At 47.0% G+C, this 19235-nt stretch overlaps 3 protein-coding genes across 7 annotated transcripts in view; 1 reads left to right on the top strand and 2 right to left on the bottom strand.

The window, feature by feature from the left end:
- Nucleotides 1-3247, top strand: part of SLC12A6 (solute carrier family 12 member 6) — a 61412-nt gene extending 58165 nt beyond the window's left edge. For all 3 annotated transcript variants that reach the window (XM_029581759.1, XM_029581760.1, XM_029581761.1), the window contains 2 exons: nt 2420-2553; nt 2685-3247. In XM_029581759.1, the coding sequence (XP_029437619.1) occupies nt 2420-2553; nt 2685-2776 (226 nt within the window). In that variant the 3' untranslated portion in view covers nt 2777-3247. The remainder of the gene's footprint in view (nt 1-2419; nt 2554-2684) is intronic.
- A 668-nt stretch (nt 3248-3915) lies between these two features.
- Nucleotides 3916-15050, bottom strand: EMC4 (ER membrane protein complex subunit 4). 3 transcript variants are annotated; one of them, XM_029581763.1, is made up of 6 exons: nt 14896-15050; nt 12979-13090; nt 11909-12062; nt 11111-11271; nt 5552-5607; nt 3916-4435 (listed from the first exon to the last, which is right to left on the bottom strand). In XM_029581763.1, exons 1-6 carry the CDS (start codon nt 14979-14981, stop codon nt 4306-4308), a joined length of 699 nt encoding a protein of 232 aa, XP_029437623.1. In that variant the 5' UTR covers nt 14982-15050; the 3' UTR covers nt 3916-4305. The 3 variants fall into 3 exon arrangements, 2 of the variants coding, with proteins under 2 accessions (XP_029437623.1, XP_029437624.1); XR_003853139.1 differs by lacking the exon at nt 5552-5607 and adding an exon at nt 9754-9922 and having other exon boundaries at nt 4307-4435; XM_029581764.1 differs by lacking the exon at nt 5552-5607 and having other exon boundaries at nt 14896-15049.
- A 3290-nt stretch (nt 15051-18340) lies between these two features.
- LOC115078686 (angiogenin-like) lies at nt 18341-18944 on the bottom strand. Its single transcript, XM_029581656.1, has one exon. The coding sequence runs from the start codon at nt 18940-18942 to the stop codon at nt 18496-18498; it is 447 nt and encodes a 148-aa protein (XP_029437516.1). The 5' UTR covers nt 18943-18944; the 3' UTR covers nt 18341-18495.
- Nucleotides 18945-19235: the final 291 nt, after the last annotated feature.

Below are 19235 nucleotides of genomic sequence, written 5' to 3'. Positions count from 1 at the left end.
TCTGGTTTTTCGGGCCCTCGGTGCAGCTCTGTTTGACCCTCTCCGTCGCGTCACCTTGCAGGCCCTTACGCTTAAGACTGTCTTCTGGTCTCTATCTCCTTTGCTCGTTGGAGTTTGGAGATCTAAGCGCTGTCCTGTCGGGTACCTTCTTGCAATCTTCCGACTCCGGGGTATCCCTCGTACGGGCCCTTCCTTATTTATTTATTTAAAGCTTTTTTATACCGGCATTCATGATAGAATCACATCATGCCGGTTTACAAGTAATAAGGAGGGTGATAATCTAGAACAATTACCAGGTGACAAGAAGCAAAAAAGTTACAATAAAACAGGGGAAGAAGGAACTGGGAGAAGACAAGAGGCTTGAATGGTTTTTAGGAATGAGAATAAAAAACAACAAGGACAACTATTTACATAGTACTGGAATGTAACTTGGTGGTTGTTGCAGTCAATCCGTTGGGTCTATTGGCGGAGTCTAACTTCCCTGTCCCCCAGTCGGCAGAACTCCCCGCATTTCCCCTGCGTCTGGTGACAGTCTCCGTTACCTTGATGCCATACGAGTTCTACTTCGCTACTTCCTGGTTATCAATGGCCTTCGTGTATCGGTACATCCTGGAGTGGGTCCAATCAGGGTAAGCCGGCTTCTGAGTCCACTATAGCGCGCTGGTTGCAGGAAGCGATCTCCTCGGCTTATCTTTGTCATGGTCTGGCGGTTCCCCGAGGGTCTGCCGACTCATTCACTGCGTTCTCAAGCTACTTCCTGGGCGAACATTCACTTGATCTCTCCGTAGGAGATTTGCAGTCTCGACACTTGGGCGTCCTTACCTATTTTTGATCGACAGTATCGCCTGGATGTGCAAGCTCTGCTTTGGTTCTTTTGGGCTACAAGTGCTTCGAGCGGGACTGTCTTAGTCCCACCCGGTTTAGGGAAGCTTTGGTACATCCCACAGTCTGGACTGATCCGGGTACGTACAGGGAAAGGAAAATTAGTTCTTACCTGTTAATTTCGTTCCTGTAGTACCACGGATCAGTCCAGACGCCCTTCCCTGTCTGTTGTCTTTTCCCGTCCTCTCGAAGCTTGTTTCTCTTACAGATTCATCAATTTCCACGCATCTTTTTTTGCGCATAAATACTGAGCAAATACACCGGAAGCCTTGGTTGCATAAGCGCCAAGTATATGCAAGAGTGGTTAGTCATACCATATATCTTACATTGTTCTACTTCTGCTCCATTGAGCTTTCTGGTTACTTGCTTGATCCTATTCTGGTTTTGTTGTTTTCTGCTTTGACAATAGTTATACTGAAGGGTTACAGGATAGGCTCTGTCCTCATATAGGATATCCTTTCAGTTTTGGTCTGTCTCCCCCTGCTGGAAAGGAGGCTCAACCCCCAGTCTGGACTGATCCATGGTACTACAGGAACGAAAATTAACAGGTAAGAACTAATTTTCCTTTGACATCCCCTGGTCAGACTCCTCTGAAGAAAGGTCCTCCATGCTATGCTGTACCACCGGCCCCTAAGCTCTCTGGCCTCTCTTCCCACCCGGAGAGGGAACAGGTTGGCCTCTTGTGCTGCAGCAGCTAGTAACCGACCAGGGGCACGCTGCTTTGATGGAGCCATTGTGGTCTCTCATGAAGAGACCTCTCCTCGGGTAGGCAACGGGAACAACGATCTGCCTTAGTAACCTTAGACAGCCGCTCTCCACCGAGCGAGCAACGGCTTGTATGGGGCATAGCACAGGCTGCCTATGCCTATGTGCCAAGTGCTGGTAAGCAGCGGGAAACAGGGCCAGAGAGCTGCGAGCAAAAAATAAAACTTCCAAAACAATGTGATTTCACCGCCTTCTAACACCCCCTTCCCCTGCATGAGCTGGATTGAAAGCAACACCCCTCCACTTCCACTCACCTAAAACTCTTCTAGTTTTTTTTCAACTTTATTAAAAAAGAAAATTCTATGAACAAAAAGGTGGCAAAGGCTGCAAAGATCCTTGCGGGAGGGAGCTGAACCACCAGCTGTCAGCCCCAGTACCCAGCACTTTTGGGGTTCCCAACCCCTGCTCATCCTCACCTTCTAGCAGGGGGGATGGTCCCACCAGGACCTGCCAACCCCCTGCCAGCTTGCTTTTAATTAATTTAATTATGTGGGTTCAGAACCGCAAGTTTTGCATCACCTCCATCTGCTGGAGACAGAAATACTGAGGAGTTGCAGGTAGCACACAGGATTATAAGGTGGTGCCTGAGGAATTCTCTGTCTCCATCTGCTGGAAGGGAGGCAAAACCCAGGAGTCTGGACTGATCAGAGTATGGACAGGGAACCAGTTTTCCTAAATTGGAGATGGGTGTTAACATAGTTGTGCAGATTGAGGACAGGGCCTAAGGGCAATAATGCCTCTGTCTACTGATGCCTAATCCCAATCTTTCCAGAGACCATTCGAATGTGCGTCGGATGCACACGGCGGTGAAACTGAATGAGGTCATTGTGAACAAGTCACACGAAGCCAAGCTGGTGCTGCTGAACATGCCAGGGCCTCCCAGGAACACTGAAGGGGATGAGAACTGTATCCTTTGCACACGCTGCCTCCATCGGAGCAGTGAGAAAGTATCATTTCCACCACTCGATAGCCATCTGGTCACCCTCTCGTAGCTCCCTGCTGCACATTCTTTTTTTCTCCTTGACTATCCTCCCCAGATATGGAGTTCTTGGAAGTGCTGACGGAAGGGTTGGAGAGGGTCTTGCTGGTGCGGGGCGGGGGCACAGAAGTCATCACAATCTATTCCTAATTTACTCCTACCCAGCTGCCCGTCCTCCAGCCTCGGTGATACTATTGACTTATGATGCAGGAGAATGGGACGAATCCCTGCTCATCTTGATTGAAAGGCACACCTGCAGCTGATGCTAAAGAATCCATTGGCTGGAGCTTCTGCTTTCTCACCACTCCCCATTTACTGAAAGCAGCTTCTTCCTTTCTCCTTACCAACCACTGGTGGCTCGCTCTCTCTCCTTGTGCTCCATGTGGTTTATGCTTGGAGCCACATTCCTGTTTCTAAACCTGAAAAAGCCCTAGCCTGCCTCTGTGGAAGGGCTATCTGTATATACCACCTAGTCTTTCCTTTCAGTGCCAACCTTGCCCTGATTCCACTATTTCACATTACCCTTGATTACTACCCTTTTTCTTCCTACAGGAATGTGCCATATCCCACTGCTCTTTCTTCTGTGCCTGGAAAGTTCAAAAAAAAAAAAAAAAAGCCAAGTGCCAGCTATGAAGAAAGCTTGCACTGCCGTGCTGGACTCTGTGCATCAGGACTGCCAGCAGTAGCACGGACTGAACCAGGGAATGGTTATGGTTATCCCATCCAGTCCCTCAGTGAGGGAAGACAGAGCAATAACTTGTATGCTGTGCCAGGGAGCCTCCTCCCCCAGTCAGCAGGAATGGCAGGTCCTGCTTTGATCCAGTAATGGGATAAAGGGCATGCCAAGTGCCCACAGCAGCTGGGCTCCTGTTCAGGTAAAGGGGGTGATGTCATGCTGGTGCCATTCCTACAGCTGTGACATCACCAGGTCGAGCAGCATCCAGAGGGGGGCTGGTTCTGCTGCTGCCGCCAAAAAGCTACCTTAGCGGGGGGTCTCTCTTCCATTTAGAATTTTTTTCATTACTTTTTCTAAATCATGGGTAAGTGCAAACATGTCTTGTCAGGGTGAACCACCAAAGGGATTCCATGACAGTATTTGTTAGACAGCTGCAAAGAAAACTCCTAATTAAAGATGTAAATTATACAGGAATGTACCATTTTTAAGATGGCTTAATACATTTTTATTTTCAGAAGTTCAGGCAGTTAACTTATTGATTTATTTCAACTGTGTGTGGGGTTTTTTTGTTTGTTTGTTTGACTTGTACAGGCAGGGAAAACCAACACTGTTCTCAGTTTGAATGTTTGTTGTAATTGTACCTGGGAACAAATAAATAATTTTGTACAACTTCTGCTGCTGTTATAGCTATTGCCTGCTTTTATGGCCAGCTGTTGGAAGAGGAATAGTGCTGGAAAAACAAAATAACCCCTTAAAAAGTACAGCACTGCCTGGGGTTGGGGGTCAGCAGTATTCTGTCACTGTGAACAAAATGGATAACAGTACAGCACTCGTGCAATAAAGAAATGTCTCTGGGAGAAATCCTGCTCACTACGACGAGATCCGGGCTTTCCAAAGGGAGCGTCCTTGCTGCTAGCACTCATCAGATGTGACAGCCGTGAAGAGGACATCAGGCGGGCTAGCCCCATGGACTATGCTTGGGGGACAGTCCTTGAGCTGGACTTTATAGATGCTGGGAAGGCAGCAGAATCATCCTAACCCAGAATGTAGGAAAACCACAGTAGAGAGCTGGCTTGTAAGGTGTCACTGCTGCTGATTTATAGCAGCAATCCCCCTCCAGTGTACTCCATCCTCTGAAATGACAAGCAAGAAATAGGATGAGGTTCCATCCCATCCAGATACTGCTCCCTCCATAACAGCCTAAACACAGATTGCCATAGTCCACAGTAATCAGAATAAAAGCCTGGACTAATGTTCGAAAATCTGTTTTCTCAATAAGGGGCTTAATGTGTCTAAGTTTTTAACTTGAAATAGCCAGAAGAAATAATTTGCTTCTTAAAATTTAAAAAAGAACTAATCTAAATAAAACCCCAAACTGTAAACATTATCAACAAAATGAATATCACCCCCAACTGAGAGTAGGCAAACCCTCTGGCTGACATTTACAAGAGAACCACAGGGCCTCGGACTTTAAGTTCAATACTAGAGCATTATCCTGCAGCCAGTTAGCAACGGCCATTTCCTAGCGGGTAAGCAGATGGACTCAGGACCCTTGCTGGCCGGGGAGCACATAACCCATTGGTCCTGAGTCCATTATCAGGTAAGTAATTTCTCCAATAGACACGTAGAAATCATAGCAAATGTAGCTTGAACATGAGTATCAACTTCAAAATACAGCTGGATATCATCAGCAACAACCCTAGAAAAAATATTAAAAGAATCCAATAAAGTATACAGTAGGTGCCCATAAATGTTTAAAAAGAGTCAAGAAGAATACTGAACCTTGTGGCATGCTCCTAACCAGCTGATACCAGTCAGAGCATTACCTACCCACTCAAATCTGCTGATCCCTGTGAGATAAGGAGGAAAACCAATGTAGTACCATCCCTGATACCCCAAGAGACTGAAGACGCAGAACAAGAATTTCATAATTAACTAAAGCAAAAGACAAATCCAAATATATGTATAGCAATAACTGAACATCTTCTATCCATAACCCTCAAATAGTTAACAACTGAAACTAAGACTGGATTTCATAAAGTGCCACTATCTCTATCCCAGCATTATTACCTCAATGGGTGGGAGGGGGGTGGGGGAGAAATACTGGTTGGCTGTGAATGAATGGTAGCATGTTCTCAGAAGCAGGACGCTGCAGGGCCAAAATCTAAATTTAAAACATGCAAAGCCTATTTGTGCAAGAAACATTCACGTTGCTGAGATATGCAAGACATAGCAAAATTGGCTCTTACCTAATTTTCATTCCTGAAGTACCACAGCTCAGTCCAGACTCCTGGGTTTTGCCTCCCTGCCAGCAGATGGAGACAGAAATTTTCACTGACACTGTCCATAACCCAGTGTGCCAGATGTAGTCACTCAGTATTGACCTGTAGCCAAGCCAAGATGACAGCAACAACCATAAACTTCTAAGCAAACTCTCCCCTCCAACAAGCCAGAGGAAGATGAAGCTGCCCAAGAAGACAATGGAAAGCTCGTTTCCCAAATCTGCACTATATCAAAGCAATGGTACAAGTGGCAGACTCTCCTCAGTAAATAGGAGGGTCTCTGTACTGATCGGTGGTACTACAGGAACAAAAATTAGCAGGTAAGAACCAATTTTCCTTTCCCTGTATGTACCCAATCAGTCCAGATTCCTGGGATGTACCTAAGCTCCACTTAACTCGGGTGGGACCTGGAGAGTTACGCTTCATATAACTCTCACTAAAACACATGGAAGCCAGAGCTCCGACATCCAAGTGGTAATGCCTAGCAAATGTCTGCAATGCAGAGACACCCGTTGTATCTCCACCCAAGAGGTCACCTGAAAATTTATCAATTGTGCCCCTAAACCCCCCAGCACTGGACACCCTTTAGAAATGTAAGTTGACTATCATTTCCTTCCACTATTGCAGCTTTAGAAGCCGTAACTCCCTTCTTTGGATCTCTTCACTGTACAAAGAGGTGATTCGATCTATGGAAATCATTAGTGACCTTTAGATACCTCAATCATGCATGCCTCTCATCTAAAAGCCTAACTTCCCCTGCATGAGGCAGAGAGGAATCCAAATCCGGAAAAGCTGGAAGTTCCACTGTCGATAAGAGTGAACGCCGAGACTACCTTAGGTAGAAAAAGTACCATGCATAAAGATACCCCGAATCAGACATCAGTAGGAAGGGGTCTTGACACGACAGTGCCTGGAGCTCTGAAACTCTCAAGGCTGAACAAATAGCCACCAAGAAAACCCCTTTAAGAGACAAGTCCTCTTTAGTGGTTCAAACCGAGCTTCACACAATCCTCTAAGGATTAGATTCAGATTCCAAGATGGACAAAAGTTCTAGCTCCCAGATGTGCAGACAGAGAATATTCTTCCACTTCACCCCAGAGACAACCCAATGTCACTATCTGGACTCTCAGAGAGTTAAAGGCCAGTCCCATGGCCAGAAACTTCCTGAGAAAAGCCAAAATATGCAACACCATAGCCTGAACATGCTGAGGCTGTACTCCATAACAGCAGACCAGGGCTCGAAGATCCTCCAAATTCCCACATATGTCAAGGATGTAGAAGGTTGCTTAGCCTACAATAAGGTGGAAATAACTGCTTCAGAATATCCCTTCCCTCCATCATCTTCTCTCAGAAGCAAAGCCGCGAGACAGAAGTGAGCTGCCTGACCCAAAAACATTGGCCCCTGGTGGAGAAGAGTCGACCAATGTCCGAACCTCAGCAGTTCAGCTATGGCCATGTTGATCAGATCTGGGAACTATGATCGATGTGGCCAATCTGGAGCTACCAGGATCACATTGCCCAGATATTTATCTGCCATAATCTCTTGTCCACCAGAGGCCATAGAGAGAAGACATAAAGAAGAATCCCTTACGTCCACAGCAGAACCAGAGCATCGATTCCTTCTGTACCATGTTCTCTTTTCTACTTGTTATAATGTAAACCGGAGTGATAAGTAATTCTGTTACCTGAACTTCAGTATAAAAAAAGTTATTTATTTATTAATAAATAAATAAATAAATAAATAGGCAGGCGTAAAACTGACACCTTCATGGTCTCTTTGGTCGCCATTAAGTCCATATGGGGATACCCCCATCTTCCATGAATGAGAGAGATCACTGCCTCCGACAGCTCCAATTTCATGGGGATCTAACTTTCTCCGACTGAGAAAATTCACCTGAACATTGTCCACCCCAGCAATGTGAGACGCTGCCAGACACTCCAAGTGCTGCTCTGCTCAGAGAATTAACTCCCTGGCCTCTCGAGCCACCACCTGATTCTTGGTTCCATCTTGATGGTTGATGTAGGCCATTGTCATTGCATTGTCCAATAGGATCCATAGTGGATGGCCGTGTAACCGTGGCAGACAGGCAAGTAACGCGAAATGTACTACTCTCAACTCTAACCAACTGATAGACCATGGGGCCCCCTCTTTTGACCACTGGCCCTGCGCCAACTGATCTTGACATCCTACCCTCCATCTGGAGAGGCTTGCATAGATGGTGACTATTACCCACTTCAGAACCTACAATAATGCACCAAGCTCGAGATTGATGTGTAAGCCACCATGAAAGACTATCCCTGGCTTCCCCCTCTAATGGAAGAGAAAGAGGAAACTCTTCCAATAGCAGATTCCAGTGGGAGAGAAGAGCCCCCTGCAGAAGCTGCAAATGTGTGAATGCCCAATGCATTAATTCCAATGTTGCTGCCATAGAACCAAGGACCTTTAAATAGTACCAAACCCTGGGCACCAAAGCTCTTTAGCAGATGCCAAATCTGTCTCTGCAATATCAGCACTCTCTCTCTGTGAGAAACACTCACTCTGCCAGTATGTCGAACTGAGCTCCCAGATACTCCAGAATTTGAGAGGAGACTAAATGGCTCTTTGCTAAGTTCACTACCCATCCTAGAAACTTCAAGGGCATCAGTAACTTTTGTACGGATTGCTGACAAAGGTCCTGTGATTTTCTTGCAAATAAGTCAGTCATCCAGACATGGATGCACCAACACACCCTCCTTTTGCAATGCAACTGCCATCACCACCATAATCACCTTGGTGAAGGTAGGTGGAGCCAAAGGGAAGGGCTCAAAGTTGAAAATATTCCCTTAGAACCATGAACCTCAGGAATATCTGGTGCTCCAGCCTGATAGCTACGTGCAGATACGCCTCTGTCGAATCGAGAGATGCCAAGAACTCTCTCTTGTGTACCGCCACTACGATGGACCTCAGAGCCTCCATGCGGAAACAGGGAACCTTGAGTGCCACATTAACTTTCTTTTCCGGAACCACAAAATCTATGGAATATAGGAAAATTGGTTCTCTCCCTGTGTAAAACTTGCCTCTGGGAATTCCACTGAAGGCCAATTAACTCTTGAATCGGATACAGGGGGGAAGACACAGGATGCTTAACTTAAATTGACCTCTGGCTACACCAAGTGTGTTCAGGGTCTGAGCCAACAAATTCAGCAAGACATCTCTGCAAAAAAGGTAAAATCTGAGCAGAGTCCAATGTGGCTCTCAATCAGATGTAATTTCTCCCTCTTCTAGAGGTGAGAAAGCCAATTCCCCATCGGAATCCTCCAATGTCTCATGATCCAAATCTCCTTGAACATTACCAGGGCCAGCCACCCTGCAGCATTTGCCCATCATCACTAACAAATAGGAGGCCCAAGCATGCGATCCCTACATAGTAGGTTGCTTCGCCTTTGCTGGGAGCCCCTGCAGAAAGGTCTGCATGCCTTGGCAACATGCCACACAAGAAAAAGAGGATGGCTCTATAGTAGAGCTCATAAGCCCAACCTTACTCTCTCAAGGAAGCTTCTGCCCTTTGGAACAAGGGAAGAGAGGAACTGACCATTGCCTTACCTCTCACTCTTATCTCCTCCAGAGACACCGTAGGCCGAAGGGATGTCCCGATATGGGTAAAAGTTCTACCAGTCAAACTGCTTTGAGGATCTAAACAGTGCCGACACAGATTGAGAGACAGTGAGGACTGAATTGCTCTTACAGCAAGCCTCACAGATAGCATAGAATTGTTCATTCCTTGCACCTAGCTCTCCTGAACTTTGGCTCTAGGCAGCCTCCTGCGCGCGCACCAACCCAACCCGGGCATACGAGCACATCCCTCCAGGAGGCACACAAATACGTACTCAAGACTAGGTCGTGGTCGTTTGTGCGCAAATAGGAGCTGGTCCAGGCTGTGGTCACTCAAGTTTAGGTCGTGTTCTTATGATACAAGTACCTGCGCACGTACATGCTCCAGTCTAGTTTGTGGTCTTACATACACAATTACCTAAGCAAATACCTTCTCAAGTACTTATGTAAATACACGCTTAGGTCTAGGTTGCAGATGTATGCGCTCAAATCTAGGCCATGGCCTTTCATGCACAGGTCCCTGTACATGCAACTGCCACGCGCTGAGCATGCACAAGGGAAAAGGACCACAACCTACCCGCAGCTAAGCAAAGCTTGCCCGCATCTTCACCGCCTTTAGGCCCGGATCTGTTCAACATCTGGCACCAAAAATCAGTGAAGGCCTGAAGAACTTCTCAACAGCCCAGGCCTCTTGACCAGCTGAGAATCCCTGGAACCTGGAGCCGAGAGCCAGCATCCCCTGCTGCCTGTAAACAAGCTTTGTGCATAAGCAAATTGGAACGGGCAGAAGGACCTCTACCAGAACCAGAGACTCCTCCTAGGTGCAAATGCCTCTCTGCACCTCGGCAGGCCAGAGAATTGCCAGCGATGGTTAAGAGGATTCCCCTGCCTCTCCTGCTGGGGAATCTAAAATGGCCCCTGTTCCCCCACTAACAGGGAAAGCCTCAGCGCTAGCCCCATCACCCACAAGGCTCGTTTAGCTGTCGGTCTAGCACTGGGCTCCCTTAAAGTGCCCTCCCCACCAGGAATGCACACAGAATACAAGTCGTCTGAATTTAGGAGCAACAGCAAGTCTGCACGGCACTGTCTGCCTCACACCATTGCCACTCCCTTTACCTGAACCTGAGAAAATCCCCAGACGACCAGTTCTGAAGCAGCGTTCAAGGTCCCGAGTGACAGGCACGATTCCACTGGCTCCTGCTTGCCTTTTTTTGGTTTTTGTTTTAAACAAGCTTTAAAACAATATCCACTGCTGTAACTAGCCCCGGAAGAGAAAATCAATACTTCCCTGCTCAGAAGGGACCCGAAATGCAGAGCTGCCAGCGGCACCAACGCTACCTCCTGGGGGATGAGGGATATGGACCACCATACACTGCCACGGAATCTCAGCATGAGCTGCCATCAAGGGTCACCAACCCCCCCCCCCCTGCTCGTCTGCCTCAAACCAGGGGTGGGAGGCCCCACTAGGACCTGGACATCTTCTCCTTTCATACATTCCAGCCTGCAGGTTGTAATACCATCTACTGGAGACAGAAATATTGAGGGGCTGCAGGTTGCAGTCTAGCTTAAGTAGCAGTGTCAGTAACGCCTTTCTTCATCTACTGGCAGGGAGGCAAAACCCAGGAGTCTGGACTGATCTGGGTATGTATAGGGAACTTTCCATTTGTTGAAATTGCCAGGCATATCATAAGCCAAACTGGTTTTCAAAAACCTTTCCTCCCCTTATGGGTCTCTTCTTAAATCCTCATCTTTTACCCTAAGTAATTACTAAGCCACATGAGGTTGGAGGATGTTTTATCTAATGGTACTTGCTCAGCACAGAACCCAGCCCAAGCTTTACAATTCTCTTTCTCCTTGGGAAAACTAAAATTAAACAGGTTTCTACTTTCACCAGTAAACCAAAAGGCATTTTCTGTAAGTCAGTGAGCGCATACCTCAGGTGGCTCTATGAACGCCAGCCAATCGGATGCATGAGTAGGCAAAAGCCCCATTGATTGACACTTGTAGACAGCCAGTGCCAGCCCCAGGAGGTTCCCGATGAGGTACACCAGCCCCTGCAGGAACTTCTGGCCCGAACTCTCCAGCAACTTAAAGGCTGAGAAAAGGGAAGTGAAGGAAAAGGTTAAGGGTCTGGAACTGGAGTCAGGCACATCAAAGGAACTCTGTATGGAGGACATCTGGGCAGGAGTGAGGTGCACCCGCAGAACTGAGCGCGATGATCCTGATCCTGGAAAAGCAGGGGTGAGGTGCAATGCTGTAGGGCAGGACTGAGGTGTATTGGCAGAACTGTAGGACAGCAGTGACATGCACCAACAGAGCTGTTTTGGGTCTCGGTACTGGAACAGAAGGTGCTTCAGAGCAGGAGTGAGATGGTGGGGGGGAATAGCAGAGTGTCACATGGCAGCTGCATTGGTAGAGCTGTGTTTTGGAGTCTCAGTACTGAAACTGCAGGAGGTGTTGCAGGACGGGAGTTAGGTTCATTGAAAGAACTGTAAGTGGGGGGGAGTCTCGGACGGTGTTGCTGGAGGGCAGGACTGAGGTGCGCTGGCAGAAATGTGTGTGGGAGGGGGGGGGTCTCAGTATTGGAATAGGGGGTGCTGCAGAACAGGATTGAAGTCAGGGGCTAATCTCAGTACTGGCATAGCAGGGAATGCTGTAAGTAAGCGTGAGGTTCACTGGTAGAGGGGGGTCTCAGTACTGGAAGAGCTGGTGTGGAAGGTGACAATACTCACTCGCTGACATGGACATGAGTGCCTGGATTGGTCTCCATGCCATCATACAGACCATCATGATAGGGAAGATAGAGATGGTGTTCCCAGCCATGTACATGATGAAGAGATTCATGGGGATCTGCTTCAGGGGCCCCAGGGCTATGTCCCAGCAGCGCTAGAGAGAGACAACATGACAGTCACCGGTGGAGAAGAAAAAAGTGTCCTGCAGCTTCGTCTGTATTCAAGCTTTGTGTAAAGTTTACAAGCTCAGCCGTGGCTTGTGGTTTCCTGTATATTTACCGATGAAATGTACATTTCAGCTTTTCATATCTGTTTCAGAATTCAGCCGAGCTAGGAGCATCCATCAAACACTGCAGAAAAACTAAAGGGTGGCAGATGGCCACAGTTTCATTCTTTCTTCTTTGAGTTTTACTCCCAAGTCTGCTTTTTGTTCTACCTTTTTTTTTAAAGTTTAGAATAAGTGGTTTATTTAAAACTCCCTGGAATCCATTCTCCAGCCACCTGTGCTGTATTTATGCTTTCTCTAGATCAGTGCAGCGTAAAGAGAACCCAAAAGTGAAAGAATCAGTATCTCATCGTTAAATAACCATCTCACTTATACTCAGAAAGATATCACCTCAGTAGGTATCACTAACTGTGACCTTCATATAGCACTGGGTCCACAACAAAGTTTGTGTTTCAAACCCAACTTTGCTGCTCATACAGTTATAATTATCGGTGACGTAACAGTTAAACAAAGTCACCATATGAAGACGCGAGTTCCATGATGTGCCAAATATAGTTCATGAGTGTTATAATGAATGGAATCAATTTTTTAGCGTTTTTCTTTCATGTGCCAGCAAATCAATTTTCAACATGCACTGAAATCGTACTTATCTTATAAGGCGCCAGGAATGAATAAATCATGTGGAACAGAAAAATCAAATCTCTCTGTGCATAGGAGGTTATTTACTTCTTCTCTAGATCCGTGGCGTTCCGCGCTGGGGCTCTGCTGAAGGGTCGCGGTTTCTAACTCATGTGTGTTTGCAGTGAAATGGGGCTTGGCCCTCCCTCCTCTCACGGTTTCTTACCTTCTCCACCAGAATGCGGTCCGTCTCTTGCACGCTGGTATCCGGTACCTGCTTGTCCAAGTATCCCACAGGGTACAGCACATCCCCTTGACCACCCCTCTCACTACGGCCCCTGCCAGTAAACACAGACGTACAAAATCATTTTAAGAAACAAGAGTCGCTGTGACTTCAGGGCCAGAGACGTGGGTGCCATTCCCCCTCCATGTTCCCAAGCTCCTGGGGCGGCTTCCTGCGACACAGAGGAAGCTGCTTAGACAATCAGGGCTGTTAGTTACTATTTCTCCCTTCTGTTTATCCGTACCTTCTATCGACCAAACAAGCACTTTATAAATATCACACATCCGCCATACATACACCATATAGAGCTGGTTAGCCTGAAAGATCAGAAGACTGACCTTCCAAATGCCAGTCAGCTCTCTCTACAAAGTGAAAACTTCCTCTGCAGCTGCTGAATGAAGAAATCCCTTCCCTGACACCGCCCTCTCCCCATCACATATGCCACTGGGCTTAGAATGGCTGGGGTAACTTTTACTCCAATGTGTACCTGGATCATCAATCCCACCAAGCCCTTTTTCCTCCAAAAACTTGTCCAATTGATTTCTCAATTTGATTTAATCTGTTGCCATAAAAACTTCTGGCAAAATGTTTAATTTCTACTGCTCTTTAGCGTAAGAAATCTGCTAGTTACACCCACGCCCCTCCCCCCTGATTTTTTTGTGTAACTGCGTGATCCCCTGGAGCAGAGACAGGCAACTCTGGTCCTTGAGTGCCACAAACTGGCCTGGTTCCCAGGGTATCAGCAATGAATATGCATGAGCTACATAGGTATACAAGGGAGGCAGTGCATGCAAATCTCTCATGTATATTCACTGTGGATAACCTAAAAACCCAACCTGTTTATGTTATTTGTTGCCCAAAGTTGCCTACTTCTGTCCTGGAGGGTGTTCTGATATTTTTTCTAGAATGGAATCACTTAACATCCTGTGTCTCATGTTATAGCTAAACCCATCTTTTACCTGTATCCTGCATATACCACATGTAAGGTTCCCACCTCACTCAGATCAACCTGGAGGGGCTGATACAGACCTGAGTTTGCCCCAGTATATGCAGGGAGTTGCAGCAATGATTTCCCTGAGAAAAAATATGAACTACATCTCCGTGCATGCATTGGAGCAAGCTGACCTGGGGTGAGGAGGCAGCCCTAACCAGGTGAAATGTTTCCCAGCATCATGCGCACACCATGTGCATTATTTTCCCTTATTGTGTATACACCAGACACATTTATCCTGCACCTGCCATGTTCACACAAGCATGCCATGCACATACAGTACACACAATCACACACACCTTTCACACGTGCATATTACATGTATCGCAGATAAGCATAAGACACACATTCCACACACAAACATCAGCCATACACACGGACTACCCGAAAACCATACAAAAGACCCTTAAATCCTAAGCAAATACCAGACTCCAGGGAAGCAGCTCTTCCACCTGCTGGAGACAGAAGAATACTGACAGACTCTAGGTGGCACCTCAGGGGTATACGACAGAGTGCACAGAAATGGGTCTGTCTCCGCCTGCTGGAGGGGAGGTAAAACCCAGGAGTCTGGGCTGTGCCGGGTACGTACAGGGAAATCAGAAAATATTTCAGCGCTGCAAGGGTCGGAGTGGGGAGCATGGAAGGAGCCTGGGCAGGCACATAGGATCCTCAGCACGGAGGCTTAAAGCCTGGGATGGGCACAGAAGATCCTCGCAGCCCACCCTGTGCACCGCATGGTGGAGCCAAAGAGTAAACTCAGAAGCTGGTTCCCGTTGCCGGCCAGCAAAACCCAACCCCCTGCTCCTTCCACCCTAAGCAATCACGCAGAGAAAGCAATGCACGGGCCGAGCGGCCCGCGGCCGCGTTACCTGCTGCCCCCGACGGAGCCCAGCTCGATGGACCACTTGAAGCGGCGGCCGCGGCTGGCCACAGGCCCGGCCTGGGACTGCGCCATGATCCCCGGCTGATTCCCTGCTCACTCGCACCCGGCGCCTACAACTGACGTCACCGCACGGCGCCGACGAGCCTCGGACTCCTCCCCCCGCGGCACCCATCTTTGTGCGGGGCGTCGGATACACGTCCCAGTCACCAAATACATTAAGAACCTGAGATTGTGGCTTCTGGCAAATAAAGAGTAACCTTTTTTTTTGGGGGGGGGGGGAAACGCCTCATGTTGTGTGTGACTGAGACGGAAAAAATCCTTCCCTTTTCTTTTCCAGTCTGGCTTTACGGAAAGGTGACGTCGAGACTGATCATGTTGGCGAGGGGCAGAAGTGACGTTTGCGCCTGAGACAGGAAGTGACGTTGTACATTAGATTAGATGGGGCAACAGCTGATTAATCGATTGATTTTTAAATTGCACTTTTATTTGGTTGTAATTTGAAAGGGACGTGGAAGCCATGACTCTGCAGCAGTGATGACCAACTCGGATCAACGATTCCTGAGAAAGAATGCGTTTTACAGGACAGACGACATATGCAAATGACCCTGGTTATTGGATGCAATGCATGCAACCATGGACAAGGAACGCCTTTTTTATTTGGGGAGGGGCAATCAAGCTCCACCTCAGCTCCGCCCCCAATTCTCCTCCAAGCTCCGCCTATTTGTAATAGTAAAACCATATTAATGAAAGGAATAAATATTTCAGAACAGCCAACGAATAGAACATCCAATAATTAAAAACTCACATAACGCTTAATATTTCTAACATAGGGGTAATAAATGTTATGCTGGCGATGCGCACATATCCCTAGTGATTGCCCAGGAGTAGTTCCAGTGGATAAAACTTTAGATTTGTTCGTCTAAGGTCAATAAATGGTTTTTGGCTAATGATTTATTATTAAACTGTAAGAAAACGTCGATTTTGTGGGCTGGAAATATGCCAGTACACTGACATCTTTACCCATTCTCTATGAGAAATATAATTTGACTTTGTTAACTGAAATACGAAATCTGGGGGTTGCTATATATTCTTCATTAACATTAAAGCCACAAGTGTCAAAAGTAGTTAATATGGCTTTTTTTTTTTTGGCTGAAATTGTTCATAAGAACATAAGAACCTGCCATACTGGGTCAGACCAAGGGTCCATCAAGCCCAGCATCCTGTTTCCAACAGTGGCCAAATCCAGGTCATAAGAACCTGGCAATTACCCAAAAACTAAGTCTATTGTACCCAAAAACGAAGTCCATAAAGACAATTTTTAACAGTGGAGAATTTTAAGGTTGTTATTCAGGCATTGGTTTTATCATATATTGATTATTGCAATGCCTTATATTATGGCTTGTCAGCAAAATCGACAAAGGTTTGACAGCTGGAATGCAGACATCCGGGTAATTTTCAGTTTACTTTGGGGAGTTCAGTTACACCTTTTCTGCAACAGTTGCCTTGGCTTCCAATAGGATTTGGGGTAAAGTTTAAAACGTATGTTGCTATTTTTAAAGCGGCACCCAAACATTCTCATGGTTTGATGGAAAAGATTGGGGGATTGGGGCCTATTAGCTTTTTGCGTTGTTCAAGGCAAGAACGTATCCATTCACTCTTTGCAAAAATATAAGTTGCATAGAACCAGATCTAAAACCTTTTCTGTATGCGCACCAGTATTATTATGTTGGGGTGCGTCAAGAGACTGATTATTTAAAATTTAGAAAATTGATAAAGGCAGAGTTAATCCAGGAAGCTTTTGATCTGGGCAATGATGGGGGCCACAATTGCAGTTTTAATTATAATCCGTGTTGGAACATTGGGAGAATGCGTGGAATATACGTTTTTATTAAAAAAAAAATAACTACATTTCCCCAAAAACGAATAAAATATTTCAGAACAGCAGACACATCAAATAATACACAAAAATTAAAACTAGCAAAGATTAAAAAATCTCCTGCTTTCCATACCTGGGAGCTTTTGATGGCCATTCACCCTGAGAATGTTGTGGAATGGGGGGGGAGGGTGTCCATACAAACTTTATCTTTTCTCTCTCTCACACTCATAAACTTACACATGTTTATTCTCTAAAACATTCCCCACATGATCTCTCTCATGTACACACAGCCAGGCAGGCAGGCAGGCAAGCAAGCACTCTCTCACACAAACATAGACAAGCACTGTTTCATACACACGCACAGGCAGACAGGCACTCACACGTACACGCAGGCCAGCAGGCATTCTCTCTCTCTCTCACACACACATACACATACACATATACACATACACATATACACACACACACACACACATAGAGGCATGCAGTCAGGAAGGCATTCAGGGTCTCATTTTCGGTGACGAGGGCCTAGATTTTGTCTTTGGTCACCATGGGATGGGCTCTGCAGCGGCCTCAATGTTTTCTTGGCCGCTACAGGATGGGCCGCATGGCATCCTGGGCTTCTTCTTTGGCTGCCATGAGATAGGCTCTGCAGCGGCCCAATTAGATCTGTTTTTAGAGCATCACAGCCTTGCCACATAGTCTGCTTCCTTCTCCTCTGCTGTCGGCGCCTGATGATGTCAATCAGGCGCCAGGAGCCAAGAAGGAGGAAGCAGCCTGAGGCACTGCAAGGCCACGATCCTCCAGGAGCAGTGAGAATTAAGTGAGGGGTTTGCAGCAGCGACGGCAGAAAGGATCTAATGTTCCACCCTTCCTGCCACCAATGAGGCTTACGGTAGAACCTTTGGGGCAAGCCATGGCCCCCCTGTGTCCCCCCACCTCGATCCAACTCCTAAGCATGCAACTATACCTCATGAATATTCATTACAAACATTCTGCAAACCAGCCCTGTTTGCAGCATTCTCCCTGGTTCACAATCACTGTTCAACACTAGAGCTTCAAGCCTCCATCAGCCTTTCAAGGTAAACGGCATCATTCACTGGAATGAAGCCTAACAAGTGAACAGGGAAACCTTTGAGCTAGTCCTAGTTTTGCACATCCAACCCAATGCAGCCTGGTATGCATAGTCCTGCTTCTTTCCAAAGGTGGACTACATGTACCAGAATGCACCAAGAGGGAAATGCTTCAGACCAGTGTCCAAAAACAGTCCTGGGGTGCCAATAAAAGGCCCAATCATGAGAATCAAATATCAGGCTTCAGGTTTTATGTACTTTGGTGTCTGTGGAGGAAGCTCAGAAAAATAATTATGTTACATTTTATTAAAGAAAGTTCTAGAAAAGAAAATTGAAAAAACAAAGAATTTGAGAAGAGGATAGATAAGAGCTCGTGGAGAAACCCAAGAGAAAGCGTTAAAGCATCGCTGGGTTTGATTCCCGGGAATCTTGTACAGATCGTGCAATAATTTGGGTTCTTTACCATTTGTAAGAGATTGAAATAAAACAAGGAAGCAGAGAGCAGGTCAGAGGGGGATGACCGTGTCAGGGACAAGCAGGTGGATAGGGTGGGGAAAGGGAGAGATGTCCAGCTCCTTGACTGAATCAGAGCACAGATTTCCATGGATCGGAAGCTGGAAGGGGAGAAGCGCAGGTGCTACCAGCCCTCCATGTCTTGGATAAAATGCACGGGCCGGCCAGCTGTGCACTGGATTTTGATCTTCCTCACGCCGCTTTTTGCCCGGTAGTTGCAGTGGAAGTGTGACCTTGGCCCCTCTGCCTGGTGCTGGCATTTGGTGAGGGGATAGGATTCCCTGCTGATACGCGTCTTGTTCTCCCTGGACGGGCACAGAATCTGCATGGCCTGCTCCTTCGCATGGATGAAAACGTTGACTGGCTTGCATCTCCCCCAACGCCCTCGGATATTTCTCTCTTTTATGAGTGCGCTGCAGTAGTTGCCGTCCCACCACTGTGCTGTAGTCCTGCTGTCCAGGTGTTTCCTCTTGAACTCGCTGTAGTTCTGAGAGGTGGCCGGGGAGATGAGGGTCAGCAGGAAGAGGAGGAGGAGGAGAGAGGCCAGGGGGCTGAGCAGAAAAACCCTCATCTTCTCAGGCTGCAGGGAAACAGACAGACAGAGAGTGAAAGAGAATATATTCCTCCCTGAGGCATGACCTGTGATGGAGTTTCTTTCCCATCTTAAGGGCCAATGCAATATAAAACGCACGTTTAAAAGGTGCTCGTACTGAGAGTCTAACGTGCACAGAGCCACCTCTCCTGGGCACCCGATGCTATAAGTTAATGAGCTGCTGCATTAAAAAGGACGTGCCAAGGAAGAATGATGCGTCCCTAGTGCTCAGATGCATCGGGCCCCCTGGAGACACGGTGGTGCACCCACAA

Source organism: Rhinatrema bivittatum, chromosome 16 (assembly GCF_901001135.1).
Source record: "Rhinatrema bivittatum chromosome 16, aRhiBiv1.1, whole genome shotgun sequence".
NCBI classification, from domain to species: domain Eukaryota; kingdom Metazoa; phylum Chordata; class Amphibia; order Gymnophiona; family Rhinatrematidae; genus Rhinatrema; species Rhinatrema bivittatum.
The sequence above is the reverse complement of the archived record's forward strand: the minus strand, read 5'-3'. Positions and strand labels throughout refer to the sequence as shown.